At 34.2% G+C, this 19,627-nt stretch overlaps 2 protein-coding genes and 1 pseudogene across 8 annotated transcripts in view; 2 read left to right on the forward strand and 1 right to left on the reverse strand.

The window, feature by feature from the left end:
- IMMP2L (inner mitochondrial membrane peptidase subunit 2) overlaps positions 1-19,627 on the forward strand; it is an 865,268-nt gene that overhangs the window by 419,530 nt on the left and 426,111 nt on the right. The window lies entirely within an intron of this gene.
- The window catches only part of LRRN3 (leucine rich repeat neuronal 3), a 33,140-nt gene continuing 17,966 nt past the window's right edge, over positions 4,454-19,627 (reverse strand). For both annotated transcript variants that reach the window (XM_032275689.1, XM_032275688.1), the window contains one exon: positions 4,454-7,415. In XM_032275689.1, the coding sequence (XP_032131580.1) occupies positions 4,931-7,057 (2,127 nt within the window). In that variant the 5' untranslated portion in view covers positions 7,058-7,415 and the 3' untranslated portion in view covers positions 4,454-4,930. The remainder of the gene's footprint in view (positions 7,416-19,627) is intronic.
- On the forward strand, positions 19,070-19,154 carry LOC116550486 (annotated as a pseudogene).

The raw sequence follows: 19,627 nt of genomic DNA on the forward strand, positions 1-19,627 counted from the left end.
CTTAAATTTTTTTTTTCTCTAAATAATTTTTCCTTGAATTGGATATATGCTTTGTGACTGTTGATACTAACTCTGATTTTGCACTTTGCTCCTGTGTAAAATATTTTTATTTTGCTTCAGAGAAATAACATAAAACTAGGCCGTGGTCAGTCTTAACAAACATTCAAGTCCCTACTTTACTTGTCAAATGAACACGTAAAAGCAGTCAGTATTGTGTGGAAACTGGAGTCAGTTCTTTCCTTTCCCAAAACTCCATGATACTGATTGTAGGCTTGTTTTTCTAGACATGGCATTCCGGTACATTGCTGTACTTCTCCCAAGCAATGACCTAGTTAGCTAAGCATTTGTTAGGGCAAAATGATATTACAGAAGCGGAGCTGTAGTGAAAACCTTAGGATCTGAAAGAGAAGATCATTGTAGTCTTTTCTGTTTAATTGATTGCAAAAAATCCTTTTGGAATCCGTAATATAGTGAATATAATGGTGACAGCCATATTCTTCACAAAAATTTTTACTTATTTGTTATAATGTATTGGGAAATTTGAGGAAAAAGACTGGATCAAAGAAAATACAGCCACAATTTTGTTACTATTCATTACTCCCTATCTCCTGGAAAATCAGCATTGTAATGAAGCCCAAGATGCTGACATATACAGTTACACCCCTAATGGTGACATTATTGAGATTTTTTTTCACTCCTTAATACATGTATACCTTTAAAGGCTTTAGTTGTTTTTATCATTTGCTTTATTAGTTTCTGACACATTTTGGATTTTTTCGCCTAAAATGGCAATCTCTGAAATTTTAAGATTTCCCTTTATAGTTACTGGAACATCTTGTAAGAGTTATTGTGGATAGAGTAAGTTGGTTCACCTTCTTGTAAGACATATAGATGTTTTGTCAGTGCTAGATAAATCTTTTAGAAATTCACCTCTCATTTTCTCTTTGAGTGTGAAATAGGGGTCATGTAACAGTTATCTATATTTTATGTGTAGAAATAATTTATGGTAAATAAATATGCCTTTTTGATTTTCAGACGGACTCTTGCTCTGTCACCAGGCTGGTGTGCAGTGGCAAGATCTTGGCTCACTGCAATCTCTGCCTCCAAGGTTCAAGCAATTCTCCTGCCTCAGCCTCCTAAGTAGCTGGGATTACAGGTGCGTGCCACCACGTCCAGCTAATTTTTGTATTTTTAGTACAATTAGGGTTTCACTGTGTTACCCAGGATGGTCCCAATCTCTTGACCTCATGATCCCCTCACCTAGGCCTCCAAAAGTGCTGGTATTACAGGTGTGAGCCACCATGCCTGGACTAAATTTGCCTCTTAGCTTAGCGAGTTTAATGTTGGTATTAGGCTAGTTTCTATAAATATAGTGAATAAAATCAATATTACATTTGAAGCAAGCTCAAAATTGTGAATAGTAAAACATTTTAGACCCAGAAAAAAAATCTTAAAATTTTTCTGAGCGTTGTCATTTTGTGAAAATATAAATGATTAAGGCTAGGATTTTGCTGAATAACCGTTTACATGTGTTTATGAAAATACTGAAAAAGAAAATAAACTGGAATATAATCTAGTAGAACATAAGTTTTAGATGGTAGAAAATTTGTCCTATTTATTTCTCTTTTTCCAGTGACTAATAGCCATACAATAAATGTCTATTGAATATAAACAAAAGATAATTAAATGAATAAACTAAGGAATTATTTTAAACTTATGCTTATTTATATGTAGTTTTACTTAAAAACTTTTTTGTCTAATTAGAATAAAAACTTTAGCGCTAAAATAAATATTAAATGATTAGTTATGTATGTATGATTAGTATTTATGTACCATAAATCTGTTTTATTTCCTTCTTGGAGAAACAGTTAGCGTATGACTGCCAACCTGTTGCTGCTTAGCTTTACTGACAGTTACATACTTTATAAATTATATATTTTGTTCAACACTGTTTTTATATATTTTTGTATTCAATTGGGTATGCTTATTGTTAGAAAATCTTAATTTTATTTTACACTATAAATTATAAAATATGTAATTCTTCACAAAAGTTTTTTGGGGCGAAGGTGTTTTTCTCCATACAAGGTGAGCAGATTAGGTGGCATTCATACAGGCATAAACTTGAGAGTTTTATTTGTGATAGGTAAAGTTCTGTATCACAACAAGAGCAGCTATATGGTATCACAAAATTATAAGTTATATGCTTTGAGTACTTTAACTAATGCTCAGTTTTATGTGAGGATTAAGAAGTAACACAGGGAGTATGATACACTATTCTCATTGAAGCAGATGTCATTTCTCTTTCACTGGAAGTTTATATTAAAATTTGAGCAAATAAGTAGGTTCATGATTTACCTTGAGGATCTGTATATTTTTAGTTGTAACAAAATACTTCATTTTAGTGCTCACTACTAGATGTCTATTCAGAATGCAGTTTTCCTAACAAATTTTAAAAGAAATATGTAGATTAAATTGAATTCTCAGTGCTATGATACGTTTGTGATACTTCTTCAGGCTGATAGGTTTCAAAGAAGCATACGAGGTGCGTGCTCAAGTTGTTGCTGACCTATACAATGCCTGCATCCTAATAGGTTGTATTTCAGCTTCTATATTTTTGACAAATAGCTGAGCTCTAAAAAGCTCTGTCTGTGATGCTGAAATCTCACTTGATGTATGAGCATGTCTGACTGATAAATTGTAATGTCAGCCTCTGTGTGATAGTGATTCATCAGGTTGTAAAATTTGTGTTTGGGAAACACGTTGAATTAACAAGTTTCATATTTTGGTTGTGTTAAAATTAACTCAATGTTTTCTTTTAAGAAGTTCATAGCAATTGCCTTCCACAGTGTCAAAAACAGCTAGGATTTAATTGGAAACTGTCAATGGTACCACAAAAGAAATGTCTAATGTTAACAAATAAATTGATAATGGCTACAGTGCTGGAAATGTTTATAGGCCGGTGGCATGTTGATATTTTGCAGAAAGCTATTGTAGGAAAAGTTAAAAGTTGCTTATGAGCAGGCACAGTAGCAATTAACATGAAAGCTTTGTAACTTTGAGAGAGAAACAATTTGCCTATAAAAACTGTGGTATTTTATTGTCTCAGAATGTTTACTTTGTACAAAAATACCTCTATTTTTGTAGGACTGTGGGGTTTTGTTTGTAAAAATAAATGAAATCCTCAAAGACCTTAGTTTTGTTTTTGTAACTGAAACCCTTATATTCCCTATATAAGATTTTTAAATAACTACTTGGCACTTCAATTCAATGATTTATAATCTTATAAGCTGTGGGTTTCAGGTGCCCTAAATATATTCTTAGAGGACTAGACTGAAAAATTAAATTCTTACATTTTTCTTTTACTTCAAAATCGTTTCAGAAGCTTTTCCTTTAGTTAACTTCATTCCTCCTAAATTTGTTTCAAACTCTGGAAATACCTGAATTATGTCCTTTTTATATCGGCCTGAACTAAATAAAAGAAATTTCAGAAAGTTGAACCTGTTAAACTTCTACTACCAATCCCATGTGTTTTATGGTGTACTTCTAAAATCTTAGTCTTGGACTGGAACATGTTGTTTCCTTGCCATGTTTAAATATAGCAAATTATGTGGTTATTTGCTTGTTATTTCAGTGAAGCTCCCTAACCATTTTGAATCAGAGATAGATTTAAAAATTAAACCTGGAGCATAAGGCATACTGAAATTTGGCAATAGTTTCTACAAAGCAAGCAGCCTAGACCAGGCGTGGTGGCTCATGCCTGTAATCCCAGCACTTTAAGAGACTGAGGGGGATGGATCACCTGAGTTCAGGAGTTCGAGACAAGCCTGGCCAACATGGTGAAACCCTGTCTCCACTCAAAATAAAAAAATTAGCCGGGAGCTGTGGCACATACCTATAATCCCGGATTCTCGGGAGGCTGAGGCAGGAGAATTGCTTGAACCCCAGAGGTGGAGGCTGCAGTGAGCCAAGACTGTGCCACTACACTCCTGCCTGAGCAACAGGGGGAGACTCTGTCTCAAAACAAAAAAGCAAAAAAACCAAAAAAGCAGCAAGCAACCTATAACTAAGCTACTACTAATTATTAATATAAGACTTTATGTTGCTCAGATACTGAATTTATATTATCTGAACCTAAAAATTTACTCCAAAAGCTACTTGTTAAAAAAAAGAAAATCTTTAAGTGAATACATAATTTTCTAGAGTTTCTGTCAATAAAGGGTTAAATACAAATTATGATTGCCGTTTCATATTGTTTAAATGCTTTCCGAAATCCATCTTTGGGGCATTATAAACATGTAGTCCCACCACCCAAGAAAAATGTCTTAACTCTTAGCATTCCAAATTTGATTATAGAAAAACACCTTTTAAAAACTTTGTCATTTAAATGACATCTGATCAGATGATATTTCCCAGAAATTATTCTTTATTTAGAAACAAAACAAGACAAAAGCAATTGATTTTAATCCAAAATGTATTTTTCCTTATAAAAGAGGTCCACATACTCACTGTGTCTACTCTACAGAATTTGTCCATTTTATTACACCACGTGTCAATTCAAGTTTATGTGGTCACTGCAAAAACTCGTGGCTAATATGTGTAATACAACACAGGAGGAGGTATTGCTCAGTTCGACTACTCTTATATACTTAAAAAAAATACAGAAATGTTTTTGTCCACTTTAACCGTAGTCCAGACATAAAAGTTACATGAAAGTTTTAGAAAATGGAGTTATTTTATTTGGTTGCCACAGTATCCCTTGAAGCCAGTTACTTAAAATGCTGAAGTTGTACATATTTCCATTGGTCAGGAGCAGCATTGGTGAAGCTTAAACTTCTCTCTCAAAAGTAATTTTTCTCTACTTTTTTTTTTTTTAGCACAACTGCAATCTTTAGCTTTTGTTTGTTTTTAGAGTAGGTTTAGTTGGTGGTTTTTAGGACATATTTGTTGGTAAACCTATAACGGTTGCTTTTACTTTCAATGATGTAGTTTTTTCTTTTCCTGCTTCCCAGAGATTTATCAGAGGAGGATAAAGCTCACTGAATGCAAAGGTTGGTTTCTGTAAGTAATTCCTCACATAGGTCTGTCCACCATCATAGTTAATTTCTTGAGAGAGGCAGCTGATAAGACATATCACACCAATAATCCCCAGAAGGCCTCCAAGACAGGCCATAAGTGTTGTGGTATTACTCTTTTCATACTCTTTTTGATCATGGTCCAGACCTTTGGTGGTGACATTTACACATTTTTTTCTGTTCTTCTGATAGATGGTGGGAATATCAATACAAATTCTATACTCAGTTGATGGATTCAGATGAGTAAGATTATATACCTTGACATCAGATGGTATTCGAGCACTTTGTGCAGCATGAGAATTTTCAGTCTTGACAAAGGCTGTCCATTTAACACTAGATTTGAGAATTTTAGAACTTGCTTTCCAAGACACCAAAACTGAATTGGCCTGAATATCTCTTATTTTAATATTCAAAGAGCCATTGTTATCCTGTGGAAAAGATCCATCCACTTTGATCATAACAGACTTCAAGTCGGCGCCAACTAGGTTGGTTGCTATACAAGTATATAAACCCCCTTCTTTGGGAGTTATGCCATTTATATCTAGCGTTCCTTCAGAGTGGACATAGAACTTGTCTGTCAGGGTATTAGGTAGGAGTTTTTGGCCAGAAGGTGTTATCCAGTAGATTTCAGGCTGTGGTTCTGCAGTAGCTCTACAGTGTAAAGAAACACAGCTCCCAGCTTCTACATTTAGGTTAGAAGGAAAGCTCTCAGGAGCTATAAGAGGGAGACAAATTTCCATCATGTCCCTGAAATGTACTTGCCGAACATTCTGACCTTGGAATTCAGGTGGGTCCACACAAAACAGAGAATCTGGCTCCATAAATCGAATGTTGGTTTTGTTCATATTGATCCAACGGATGACACAATCACACCTGATGGGGTTACTGTGTATGCTAATTTCCTTGAGGTTTGGCAGTGACTCAATGGTACCATGGTACAGGGCACTGAGGGCATTGCTGTTCAGCATGAGTGATTCCAGCTTGGGGAGTCTGAAAAATGCATTGGGGTGAATGTAAGACAATCTGGGGTTGTTAGTAGCTTCTATTTTTCTTAAATCTGGCAGGTTATCCACAGCAAGACTGTCGATGGAAATCAGCTCAGGCATGTTATTTATCCCCAGCTCTTTTAAGTGCAGCATATTGCTAAAATCACCCCTTCGTATTCTATTAATAGGATTTTTATTTAGATCCAAAAATTTGAGATTTACAACTTTTTGAAGAGCAACATGGGGTACTTTAATAAGCCTGTTGTCATAAAAAGAGATGCTTTCTAAGTTTTCAAGTCCAACCAAGGCATTATCTGGTATTTCTGTGAGGTTTATACCAGCTATAACCAGGCTGCGAAGATTGATAAGAGGCTTAAAGTTCATGTCTTTGATTCTGATGATTGGATTTTCCCCAATCATCAGAATCTCTAGATTTGGAAGAGCATCAAACCACTTACTGTTGATCATCTGCAATCTATTTGAATTGAGATGAAGTCGAAGAAGATTATGTAGGCCAATAAAAGCTCCAGGTGAAATTGTAGAAAGCAAGTTGTGATTAATATAGAGTTCTTGTAAGTTGTTCAGTTCAGACAGACATTTTTCCGGCAGCTCAGTAAGTTTGTTTTCCTCTAGGTACACAGAAAGGAGCTGAGGCATCTTTTTTACATTAATATTGGCGACTGAAGATAAATTGTTTTGAGATAAATCCAGGCCAGTGAGGTTTACTGGAAAGTCTGTGGAGTATTCAATTTTTGCAATATTGTTAGTCTGCAGGAGCAGAATCTGTGTGTTAGCAGGCAATCTGGCTGGGAAAGTTAAAAGACCTAAATCATTACAATCCACTGTAGATGCTTCCATATAAATGGATCTGGGTGTAAACCAAGGCCTGATTTCACATGTACATAACTGTGGACAATCCACTTTTTTATCTACAGCTTGTACTAGTGTAGTGATAGCTAGGCCAAGTAGCACATGAATTCGGAGTGGCATGTCCTTCATCTTAGCTTTCTTCTTCAGAAATTTAATGGGCCCTTAAGGATTCCACATTCAGTGCTAGTAATTTCAACAGGAGCTGATTGATAAGGAAGATACGTGTATTTGTCAAATGATGAATGCCATAGAACCACAGAGGTTTTCTTCATTGAAGTAAGTGCCAGTGCCACAATTGCATTGTCCAAAAATGTCATGCATATTGGAGAAAAGAAAGCAATTATTTCCTCAGTGATATAATATTGATGTACTTTTTGAAGATGGAGTATGTATAGATGGTAACAGGAGATTGTGTAATTCATTTATTTAGAAGTACAATATTCAAATCCCATGCTTGTTCAGTACTTGCAGGAATAGCAGCATGATGCTAAATGTAATAAAATGAAAGATGAAAGACAAAAGAGAGAAAAAATAATCAGTACAAATGAAAAATACCATAATTAAATCCATTAACTAATTATAATTATTTCATGTACAAATTATAGTCTTAGAGTTTATGGGTACTTCAATATGTTTTGATGACTTTATCTTTTCCATGACTGTCCTTGACAATTCTTGGCCCAGACTTTGGGCAGGCTGAGAAATCTAATCTTTAAAAGGCTGAAGATTTATTATTTTAATGAATATGTTTCCACAAATTTTCTGTTATTTCAATTCTTGTTTATACCTTGTAATTTTGTTTATTATATTTTTCATCATTTTTGAAATTTAGTTATAGGGACAGAGCAACTTTTAAATCTTTTACATGTTGATGGATTTTTTTTTTTTGCCTGTTAGGAAAACTAAAAAGCCAACAAATAAATAATACTGTTCAGCTATAATCAAATGAGCTAGACTGTGGTTCAATAGGCTCCCAGGAGATAGGATTTAGAGACAAAAATTATAAAATGTTAAGCAAGCTAGATGTCGTAGTATTTAGCTGTTTCCCATTTCAGTCACACTTCTCTCCAGTCTCCTTTGCATAAAGTGACTTGAGTTTTGCAGTCTTCAAACAAGATTAAATTTCATTTGCTGTAGATGTACCTGTATGTTATCAAATTCTTAACTAAAGTTTAGAAGATTAACATTTGGCTGCTTTCTTTTTCCCTGAGAATAGCTTACTTTCCATTACTGACTAACAATGAAAAAGTAATTTTATTACATCAGTGATATGGTTTGGCTGTGTCCCCACCTAAATCTCATCTTGAATTATAGCTCTGATAATTCCCATTTATTGTGGGAGGGACCTGGTGGGAGATAATTAAATAATGGGGGCCGTTTCCCCCATGCTCGTGGCAGTGAAGTAAGTCTCATGAGATCTGATGGTTTTATAGGGGAAACCCCGTTTGCTTGATTCTCATTCTCTCTTGCCTGCCTCCATGTAAGATGTGCCTTTTGTCATTTACCATGATTGTGAGGCCTCCTCAGCCACATGGAGCCATGAGTCCATTAAACCTATTTTTCTTTGTAAATTATTCAGTCTGGGATATGTCTATTAGCAACATGAGAATGGACTAATACAGTCAGTAACACAAAAGACCTAGGTATTTTTCTTTTAAATGGATACCAGTGTCTTTGAAATATAATCAATTCCAACACCAAGTTGCAAATTTGATATGTGGCACCCTTCTTTTTCTCTATGTTTACCTCACTGTCTGCCATTTTCCTGCAAGCAACCTTCTCTCTATTGATAGAGCTATGGTTGCATTACTCTGCCTGAAATACTTCTTTCTTTGTTTTAAATACTTTTTTACTGCCTTTTCAAACCTCAGTTCAAGAATCTCCCCTCTGGAAAGTCTTTCCTACAAGACTTTCATATAACCCCTCCCTCCAGATGTACTTAGCTGCCCCTCCGCAGTGGTCCCATGGCTCTAGCACTTGCCTCTGTCTAGCATTTCCTTGATTCTTTCCTTCACCAGGCACTAACCTCCTTGAGAGCATGAGAACTTGCCTGGCTTCACATCCCCATCTTCTGGGCATGATCATTATAATGTGGTATATGTCCAAGAAATGTCTTGAGTGAACTGATAAATGAATTTCATTAATTAATAGAATCATGTATGCATTCTTTTACATATTAAGCAATTCAATCTGCTTAATTTCTATTTTCAATAAATCTATCTGCTTTAATGCCTATAAGTATTTACTAACATCAAATTTGTGTTACATATATTACTAAAATCCAGAGATTAAAATTCAAGCTAATACAAAAGAATATTAGACTTTAAGAGAAAGGTTAATCGATTATACCTGTACTTTATTCTTTAATTTATCCAGTCAGCATTTATTGAGCACTTTCTACATGCCAATTATTGTGTTAAGAGCTAGAGGGAAAAATGATGACTTACATATGGTTGATTTCTTTAGTAAACTTTCATTCTAGAGGGGAAACAGAAATAAACAGACGGTTACAATTCCATATGCATGCTCATCGGGAGCATATACCTCTCCGAATAGATCTAAAGTAGAAATCTATTGCCCTTTTATGTCCAGAATGAAGAAGAAGCCTTGTTACCAAGTCGAGTTCCATTTCTGTGTGTTTCTGTAAATGACTCAGCTGAGAATGGAAAACCCATTACTTCTGTCAATTAATTGGATAGGTTTACTTTCTCAAGCAGAGCACAGAGGTACCTATATCCTTAAGTTAACTAGAGGTTCGGAAATGTTAAAGGTCAAGCATTCTTTCTGGGGGAGTCTTAATAAAATGTCACTTTTTTTTTTTTTTGAAACTATTCTGGTGTCTTAACATTTATATTTGTGTTAAATTAGAAAGTCTTTTCTTATTTCATCATTTACATAGCCATGTGCTTTCTATAACCATATTGTGAGTTAGATTTATTTTGAAAGCTTTTGAAAATGAGAGTGTTTATAGCGGTGAGTAAATTCAAGTGTTCTTACTCCTGGTCTGTAGGAAGAAATAGTATGGGAAACACAAAAGAGAATACAGACATTTATCCTTTCTTTAGCATAATATTGTCTTTTTCTTATGTCTATGGAAATGATTATGATATTTCACTAATATGCTATTCAATATGGGTTATTTGCAGGATAGTAAGTTAGTAATAATAGTATCTTCTTAGTGCTTTACAGTTTTCAAAGCCTTTTCTTATTATTAACTTAATGTTAATAAACCTGTGAAATAGGTTGGTGAGGTACTTTAATCTCCATTTTTTAGTGTAAGGTTATTGAGACCCATCTGCCTGATATCACATGATAAATAAATAATGGGGTGGGATTAGAACCTAGTTTAGACCATTAAAGTATAAAAAACTGAGAATTCCCAACCTAGTTTAGTGATTAAAATTAAACAATTGTAAGAATTCTCATATCTTATATATCCAATTCCTGTGGACACTTATAATTTGAGTTTTCTTTAATCTGAAAATACAAGTTGTTTCTTGGTATAATTATATGTGGAAGCTTTTATGGATAAAGCTACTTTTTCTTAGTAAAGAGATCTTCATTCTTTAGCGTCTTTATCTGTTTTTCATCGTTTATGAAATACTGATCCAGCACCTGCTTTTTGGCAGGCATTATCGTAGACACTGGAAAGTCAGCAATACATAAGATAAAATATTTGCTCACCAAGTTTTCAGTTATCGAAAGAGTAAAAAGGTAAGGACAATGATGCACAGTAGATTTGATTTGCAATAAAGTATGTGCAGTGCTCTGCGGATGACAAAGTTGGGAATGCTTAATTCTGTTCCTCCAAAAGGAGCAACATGAATGTTCTGTGGTCTTTTGTGATACTTCTACATAATTATCTGGGGTATAGTGAGGACACACGGATAAGAAGATTTAAAATCCACTATCTTTTAGGTGAGTTTTTACAATGCTAAACTTAAGAACGAAGTGTGCCTTCTTGTTTGTACCTCATTATGTGTATTATAAAGTCTACACAGTCTGAGGAAGAGAAACATTTTGATACTTAAGTTGAAAAATTGGTGAAGAAAGAATTGCCATGGCTACATTAAAACCCAGTTTTTTCCTTTTCTTCTATAGCAAATTGCTAGCTACGTTCATTTGTATAAAGAACTTAAATTCTATTCTCCCATTATCTGACTTTATATTCCCTTGTTGTAAGACTCGGTCTTTCTTGAGTTCTAATTGAAGATTCCATATCCCAAAGATATTGTTGAATTATACTAAATGCATCCCTGTAAAAAAGACTGTTCTATTTTCCTTAGGAAATACTTCTTTTCTAGTTTTTCAAAACTAATTATTTGAATTTATATGCCAACTTTCAGGAAATGGAAAATGGTAACTATTTAGAATAGTTTAATGAATGGTATCCTTAAAAATTGATGTTAATGAGAAATTTTCTTTCCTTACAAGGAAACAAAATTTGTTTTGCATTAAGAAACGTGGGCCAGGTTTACTAGATGATTTTATAACTGGGGACAGGATATTCACTTTCTTGTACCTCAGATTATTGATCTCTGTAATTTAGAAATTTGGTTCCATGAGCTGTAAGATTCTTTCAGATTCCAAACTTATGTGATACTATTCTGTGAACAGCAGAGATTTTTTCCAAAGGTGTCTAACAATTGAATGTGTATAAACTCACTTATCTGACTTTAACCTTTGTGTTTTTTAATTGATCACAAGTTTATTTTCATTACTGTAGTCCTATGCCATTAACAAATTAGGATCAGTGAATTTTAGTCATTATAGGAGTTTTAAAGGCTATCAGATTAGTTATTTGCCATTGTTTCTATTTTAAGTTTTCATCTACACAGTAGTACACAAAGTAGGGAATTACTTTAGTCAATAAATTAAGGCAAACTAACCAGTAGGAAGTAAATTGCCTCGATTAGAGCAAAGTTGACCTAAATTGAGACATGAATTCAGATTCCTTCATTTTAACCTCTAAAGCTTAGTCTTAACCACTAAGTTTACTTCCCCTCAAATGTTTATTTTAAAAATAGCACCACTCATCATGGTATCTTTTCAGAAAGGGGTTTCCTTCAACTGTGTGGGTGCACTGCCTTTTTCATTATTATTGTTAGGTGTTTCTCTTCCTTTGATAATAAAGTTTACTCAGACAAAATTTATAATGCAGTTGAGTATTGTGGAAGGAATAAAATAAAAACTATTTTCTAGGCCTAGTTTTGCTATATGATAGTAATCACATTGCTCTCTGAATCTTAGTTTCTCACAAATGTGCACTAAATTTTCACTGTTGTTTTCAAGTTAATTGTTAAAGTCTTGTGAAATTGTGGAGATTTTGTATGGAGTTGCCATTAGAAAGAAACCTGTTTATTAGAGAAAAATTATTTTCACTGTTGTATGGAAGTCATGTAGTAAAATGTATGTCATGTATACCCATATATTTAATGGATACTATCTTTCAGAGTGGTTTTAGAGTGGATTCTGATATTTTCAGATTTTCAAATCTGACATTTTGAGATTTTCAAACTGGCAGATATCTCATTATTATTATAGGAATAGCTACAGATTTTTTTAAAGGAGGGACAATTTGATATTATTTTATGTCCTTGTCGTATTTCAGACCTTTTATTTTAACCCAGCAAGTATCAATGCAGATCATAAACAAGTCATGAGCTGTTTCCATACTTCATGATATAGGGCTCACATGAGTCCTTTAATGACAGTATAGGCCTTGCGATAAAGTTCTCTCAGAGAAACCAATAGTAACTTAAATGGCACAATTCTGTCTCCCGAGTCTCAAAATATGCTTTGGGCAGATATGAGAGAATCTTGGATGTTTTATTTTTTTTCTTCTTTTGTTTTTAGAATTTGAGGCTTGTGCTATACGGGGATAGTTTTCTTTAAAAAATAATTCTGGGCAGGCGCAGTGGCTCATGCCTGTAATCCCAGCACTTTGGGAGGCTAAGGCGGGTGGATCTCCTGAGGCCAGGAGTTTTAGACCAGCCTGGCCAACATAGTGAAACCCAGTCTCTAGTAAAAATACAAAAATTAGCTGGGCGTGGTGGTGCATGTGTCTCTAGTCCCAGCTACTTGGGAGGCTCAGGCATTAGAATTGCTTGAACCTGGGAGGCGGTAGCTGCAGTGAGCCGAGATTGCATCAGCTGCACTCCAGCCTGAGCAACAGAGTATAACTCTGTCTAAAAAATATATAAATATATAAAAATAAATAATACAAATAAAAATAATTGCAAATGTGTCACTCTAATGCATCAGATTTGTGGAATCTAGTTATAGTACAGTTATACTTTAGAAACGGTAGTTTATAGTACATAAATCTCTCTTAATAATTTTCTTTTACAGAGGGGGAAATGAAATCTTAATCACAGGAGTATTTCATATTGGGGTAGTCATTTCTGTGTATGCTCATAAATTACCAGCTTGTCATGATGCTGTCGTTTTTTATTATGAAAAGAATTCTGATTTATAGTTATTTTTAATTATTGATTTTGCTCAACTGAGCACTTCATTAATAGAATTATTTGTGAAGTTGATTTTTATATATGATTAGTAAAACAAATGATATTTTTAAACCTTAACTTGTCTCTTGATGCTTATAGTTTTTCTTATAAGCATCACTCCATGTATTGGGGAATTCTAATTTACAAGATGGCATAACAGTACATTATTCAATATTGTTTTAGTGCCAGTGGCTTTTGATTGCCTGATTTGCTTTTTTAACTTCTCTTTTATCATTACCTTGTTATTTAGCATTTATGTGGTCCCAAGCGTAGGTCTCTCTGGGGAAAAGCACTCATTTATTTGTTAGCCTTAATATTCACTCATCTTAGATTGAAGTATAATCATCTTGTTGTCCAAGTTGGGAAATAGTAATGGAAGATTTGCTTTAGGTTATAATTAAACTAGAGATCTCTATTTGGGTGATGCCTCTCTGTTAAATTACCAGCACTTTAACAGCAGGGTATCGTGAAAGTAGGCAGACCCAGGAGGTAGGAGACCTCGTGACCTTTAGTGACTTCATTTCTAAAAATAAAAATTACCTTCAAGTTATATTATTATTTAGTTTTTGTAGTAACCTTAAGTACTCTCAAATTGGTTTCGACATATTTCTTTTCTTTCTTTTTTTTTTTTTTTTTTTTTTTTTTTAGACGGAGTCTCACCCTATCACCCAGGCTGGATGCAATGGCATGATCTCAGCTCACTGCAACCTCTGCTTCCCAGGTTCAAATGATTCTCCTACCGCAGCCTCCTGAGTAGCTGGGATTACAGGTGCCCATCCCCATGGCTGACTAATTTTTGTATTTTTACTAGAGACGAGGTTTCACCATGTTGGTCAGGCTGGTCTCGAACTCCTGACCTCATGATCTGCCCGCCTTGGCACCCCAAAGTGCTGTAATTACAGGCGTGAGCCACTGCGCCTGGCCGATATATTTCTTTGTGCAAACTTAATACAATGTACTTGGATGGAAACTGACAGGATTTACTCAGGGATTTTACGATATTTTTAGGTTTTTATGTTTAGTCACGTTTTATATGTCTGTCAAACTATGGCATAGAGATAGACATGCTGTTAATTTCACTAGCATCAGAAATAGTCTATAAAAAGATTCTTAGGAGCTGTACAAATTCATGAAAAATTTGAAGAGTTTTTAAAATATGTATGTCAGGAGTAATTTATACACACTTGTAAGAGAAGTCATTGTTTTCCTGGCAAAATGTGTGTGTGTGTAGATTTGTGTGCATGTGTACACTGAGATACTTCAATTCTGTTCAGAAAATTTTGAATGTGATTGACTAAATTTATGCAAGTTTTCCCATTTTGGCTAATTTTTATTTCTATCAATAGATATTTTGAGGGATTTAATTAGGCTTTAATTTGTATTTTACACATTTCACATAAATTGAGAGGAAAAGTCTGCCCAAATATGCTTTCCTTATTCTCTTGACAGCTTTGGTCTCTTAAAGCTTATTCTTATCATTAGTTCTAGTTTATTTGAGAAGCTAGTGCAGTGGTATGATTGGTAAATGATGCCATCTTTTTATCTTCAAAGGAATTTCCAGCTGGATTTGGAGATTCTCCTGCTTGAATGACCGGAGAAAGACTTATATTGTGCCTTGCAGTACAATGGTTTGGGAAATGTGTGTCTCATTTGGACACACTTTCAGTTATCCTGCATCAGAGATGAAAACATTTGGGGTTATTATTCAGATAATTTAAACAATTTTTAAGTCATTTTTTATTGGAAGATAGCCAAATATCCTGTCTTTGAAGTCTTTATTCTTTAAGTCACATGAAGACTGTCCATCTCCCTGGTATAGTTAAAAAAGAAATAAATGAAGTGGTTCCGGCTTGAGATGATTCTATGAACAGGCACGAGTGTGCTGCCTTATGCTTTCTGATCTTGCAAGCACTGCTCTCTAGGGCCTTTTACATGGGAGGACATGATAGGCATGTATACAAAAAAAAAAAAAAAAAGATCTATTCTATATTGATTGTATTGATTGCCACAAGTAAATGCTTTTATCAGTCTCAGGAGGGATGGTTTTTGAAGCACAGATATGCTGTAAAAGGATGGCAGTAAAAAGGTTTTTGTCTCATTTGTATTCCTTGATTAACTCAGTTTGACAAAACAGAAAGTCATTGGTTTGTAAAGAAGATGAGGAATCCTGTGGACAAGAGTCCAATGACGTAGTATAGATAGGGAATGAAGAATATTTTAGTTACAATATTATTACAGAAATGTCAAAATTATATTTTGGAGAGGAACATTGTTCTGAAGGAACACAGAGTGGAAGGTTTCTGGATAGTTCATTGTCTGTTCTGCGTATAATAAAATGTTAGTTCTCATTGCTATTAAACAAAACAACTCAAATATCAAGGTTTATATTTTTACTAAGAATTGGGAAGATAAAACATATGTTGAAAGCAAAGGAAATAAAATGAACTCCTTCAGTTTGAAAGAATTTTTTCAAATCAAATAAACAAGAGACTAAATTATAGCACCACGTTTTCAGGTATGCCGTGGATAAGCCCGATGCCTGCCACGAGTTCAGAGATGGATGGTGCTTTTCTGTTACTATACCTAAGGAAGATGATAATAGGGATGTGGTCTGTATTGTTAGCTCCTTATAATAGGCATGGAATTGTCTATTTTCTTTTCAAAAGTGTGTCATATTTCCCTCATGCTCTATGGTTTGTTTCCTGCGTATGTTCTTGACAATCTGCTTAAAACAACATTGCTATATTTGTGTCCAGGGGATACAAAAAAGTTTTAAAAATAGAAAATAAACATTCCACCGTAAGCTTGAAAAAGCTTCCTGAGTTATGGCTTTGAGTTTCAACCAAGGCATGGAGGCCATATTTATGGCTGTGTGCATGTTTGTGCCTCTTTTTGTGATTGGAAATTCATCACTGTACAGGACATGAGCTCTTTCCCTAACACATGTGTAAATGATTAATGTGAGATGACTTGGTAGCACTCTGAAGTATGAAGTGACACACAGAGTTAAAGTTCTTGATACAAGCCAGGTCAGTGAAGCTTTGTTATTTATTTCATGTGTGAAAATAAAAGGCACTATATGCAAGTTAAAGTTTTGCATTTCCAGGGCTAGGAGTGGTGGCTCATACCTGTAATCCCGGCACTTTGGGAGGCTGAGGCGGTCAGATTAACTGAGGTCAGGAGTTTGAGACCAGCCAATATGATGAAACCCCATCTCTGCTAACAATACCCTGTCTCTACTAAAGTACAAAAATTAGCCGAGTGTGGGCATACTCCTGCAAACACAGCTACTCAGGAGGCTGAGACAGGAGAGTTGCTTGCACCCAGAAAGTGGAGGTTGCAGTGAGCTAAGATTCCGCCACTAGTACTCCAGCCTGGACAGCAGAGTGAGACTCCATCTCAAAAAAAAATAATAATAATAAATAAATAATGTTTTGCATTTCATTTTTCCTGTCACCTAACTTAAAGGCATGTTTTTTTTTTCTTCAGAGAGAAGGTCTCCTTTTGTCATGCAGGCTGGAATGCGGTCACTAACTTTATAGAAGCCTCAAAACACCTCTTTACTTTAAGTTAATTATGTAGGACTACCTTACGTAGATGACATTGTAAAATCTGGTTGTCTAAAACCCCTTTGAATTCATTTAAAATTACTATTGACACAGGGACATGAGTTGATTCACATTATTTCTGCTTATGATGGACTTTATGGTGATTTCTACTTTAATGTATTTACAATATTTGGTCACTGTACCATTTAAGGAACAGTCTGTATCAGGTTGTGAACTTTTGGGAAATATGAGCGCCAAAAGAGTGGCATAAAAAATGAAATACATTTTGCCTTATGTGTTGAATAGAGAGAGTTAAAGTTAAGGTGGGGGAGTAATTATACTAATGGGCCATTTTTATTTTTTTGGGAATGGAAAGCAGTATAATTTGTAATACCTACCAAATTTTAATATGTGTTAATGGGCAATATAGGCCCTTGCTAACATTACCTTTTTTTTTTTTTTTTTTTTTTTTTTTTTTTTTTTTTTTTAACAACTGCCACCCATGAAGGGCATGGGCAATATGCCCATTTAAGCATCTTTTTGCTAGGTTGTACATGACTAGAGCACCAAAGGGAGTTCTAAATCTTAATGGAGAAAAAGAGCTCTTTCAAAACAAGGTTGTAAATTTGCATTCATTTCAGTCTTAGAAGCCTGGTGTTCATCTCGTATATGGATTAAGTGAAAGCTAAGTGACAAATCACCTATTTGAGAAAATTTCTTAGTAGATAAACTCCAGATAATTTAGGATTATGTTTCAGTCTATCAGTTTAGACTCAGAAAAGCAAAAGGTTTTATATTATGCTATAGCAGCTTCACAGGGTAGGATTTAATACGTTTTTATGGATAAAATGAATAGTGTTTGATTATTGGGTCTCACTTATTAGAAGAAATTTTCCATTCACAGTCACATGATTCAAGATCTGGAATCCTTTAAATGTGATCTGGGATATTCACCTAACATTACTCTTCCAGTATTCCAAAAGAAAATTATTTTGTGAAGGAAATTTATTTAATTTACCAGTGATGTCTGTTGCAGAAATATTTCAGATTGCTCAATCAAGAATTACTCAACATTAATATATGGATAAACTTTCTTTGAACTTTAGGTTATTTGTATTCTATACTTATATACTTTATATTTATACTTATGTTTTTATATGTTTTCTTCAAGACAGTCATGTAGTAAAGTTTACATTAAGCCATTATGGACTTGGAGCTCAACATCCAAACTGAAAAAGGAATAAAACTTTTTCATGATTTCTGTTAATTATAATTCATGACACTGGTTAGTAAGATATAATCTATATTTGTGATAATTCCTGGTATTGTTTATATTTTCTTGGAAGATAAGGTATTATTTCAGTGAATAAAGGCTATTCTAAATATATGAGAAGAATAATTTAACCATGTCAGGATAATGAAAAATATGAACGTGAAAAATATTGGTTTTGAGGTTTTCTTTAATGACTGATTTCTATCAATTGTATGGAGAAACAAAGATTTGAAGAAGAATATCATTTTCCCTAATGATGTCTTTATGTCTAATGTTTATGAACAGATAGGATCTTTGATGCTTTACTTATCTTTGCATATTTTGGTATAGTTCAGATCCTAAACTCTATTTAAGGGCCTTTTCCATTAACTTCAGTTTTCCATCATATAACAATAGCAACAAACAATAAAAACAGCAATAGCAGTCACAGTCATAGTGTGCTACAATGTAAAAATTCAGTTCATTTTTTATGTATGACCTTATTTGATTCCCCTAATAATCCTGTCAGCATGTGTAGTTATACCCACTTTAGAGGTGATAACTCAGATTTAATGAGGTGGTCAAAGTTGAAGGGGCATATCAGTGATGTCTCCTGAGCTCTATCCCAGATCCGTGACTCCATTTCAGGCCTCTTCCTGTGGCATAAAGCTTTGTGTTATAGATGCAAATGTACTTGATTGCCCCCTTACCAGTTGTTAATGAAACACCTTCATGTCTAGTCCTATGTCTTACTCACTGTATAGGCGTACACAATGCTGACTTGTCTTCTTTGCATAATGAAATTAAATGATACTTTCTTTTAAAATTCAAGGTGCTTTTGTAGTTCATAAACATGATGATTGGGTTTTCATGCTCTTGTGTGAGATGTGCCTCCCTGAAACCTTGGAAACCTGACTTGGAAAAAAAAAAAACTTAATTATGGAAGAAAAGTTAATGGTTTATCATTTAGCTGGCAATGAACATGTTAAATTGTACCGAAAATATTTTACACATTTTAGATGTTTGTTCTTTAACTTGGTGTTTAATTCTTCTACTTGGTAATACCTTATTTGTGGACCACCTTATTAAAATACCCCCTAAAGTCACTCTCACCATGTTGTTTTCTTTATAGAGCATTCAAGACTGCTAGAAATCATTTGCTTTCTGTTTATTGCTTACTTCCCATCACCTCCACTAGAATGTTAGCTTTATTAAAGTTGTTTCCTGTTTTGTTCAGAGATATATATCTCTGGTGCCTACCTAGAATATTGCCTTGCATTGTAGTTCAATAAAAATCTATTGGATGAATGAATGAATATCAGTTGCTTTTAATTGTAAATTTCTATCTTGTAGAAATTTTTAAAAATTTGATATCAAGGCACTCATTTGT

This window comes from Sapajus apella, unplaced genomic scaffold (genome assembly GCF_009761245.1).
Source record: "Sapajus apella isolate SASKATOON/1434 unplaced genomic scaffold, GSC_monkey_1.0 scaffold7, whole genome shotgun sequence".
Taxonomy (NCBI): Eukaryota; Metazoa; Chordata; class Mammalia; order Primates; family Cebidae; genus Sapajus; species Sapajus apella.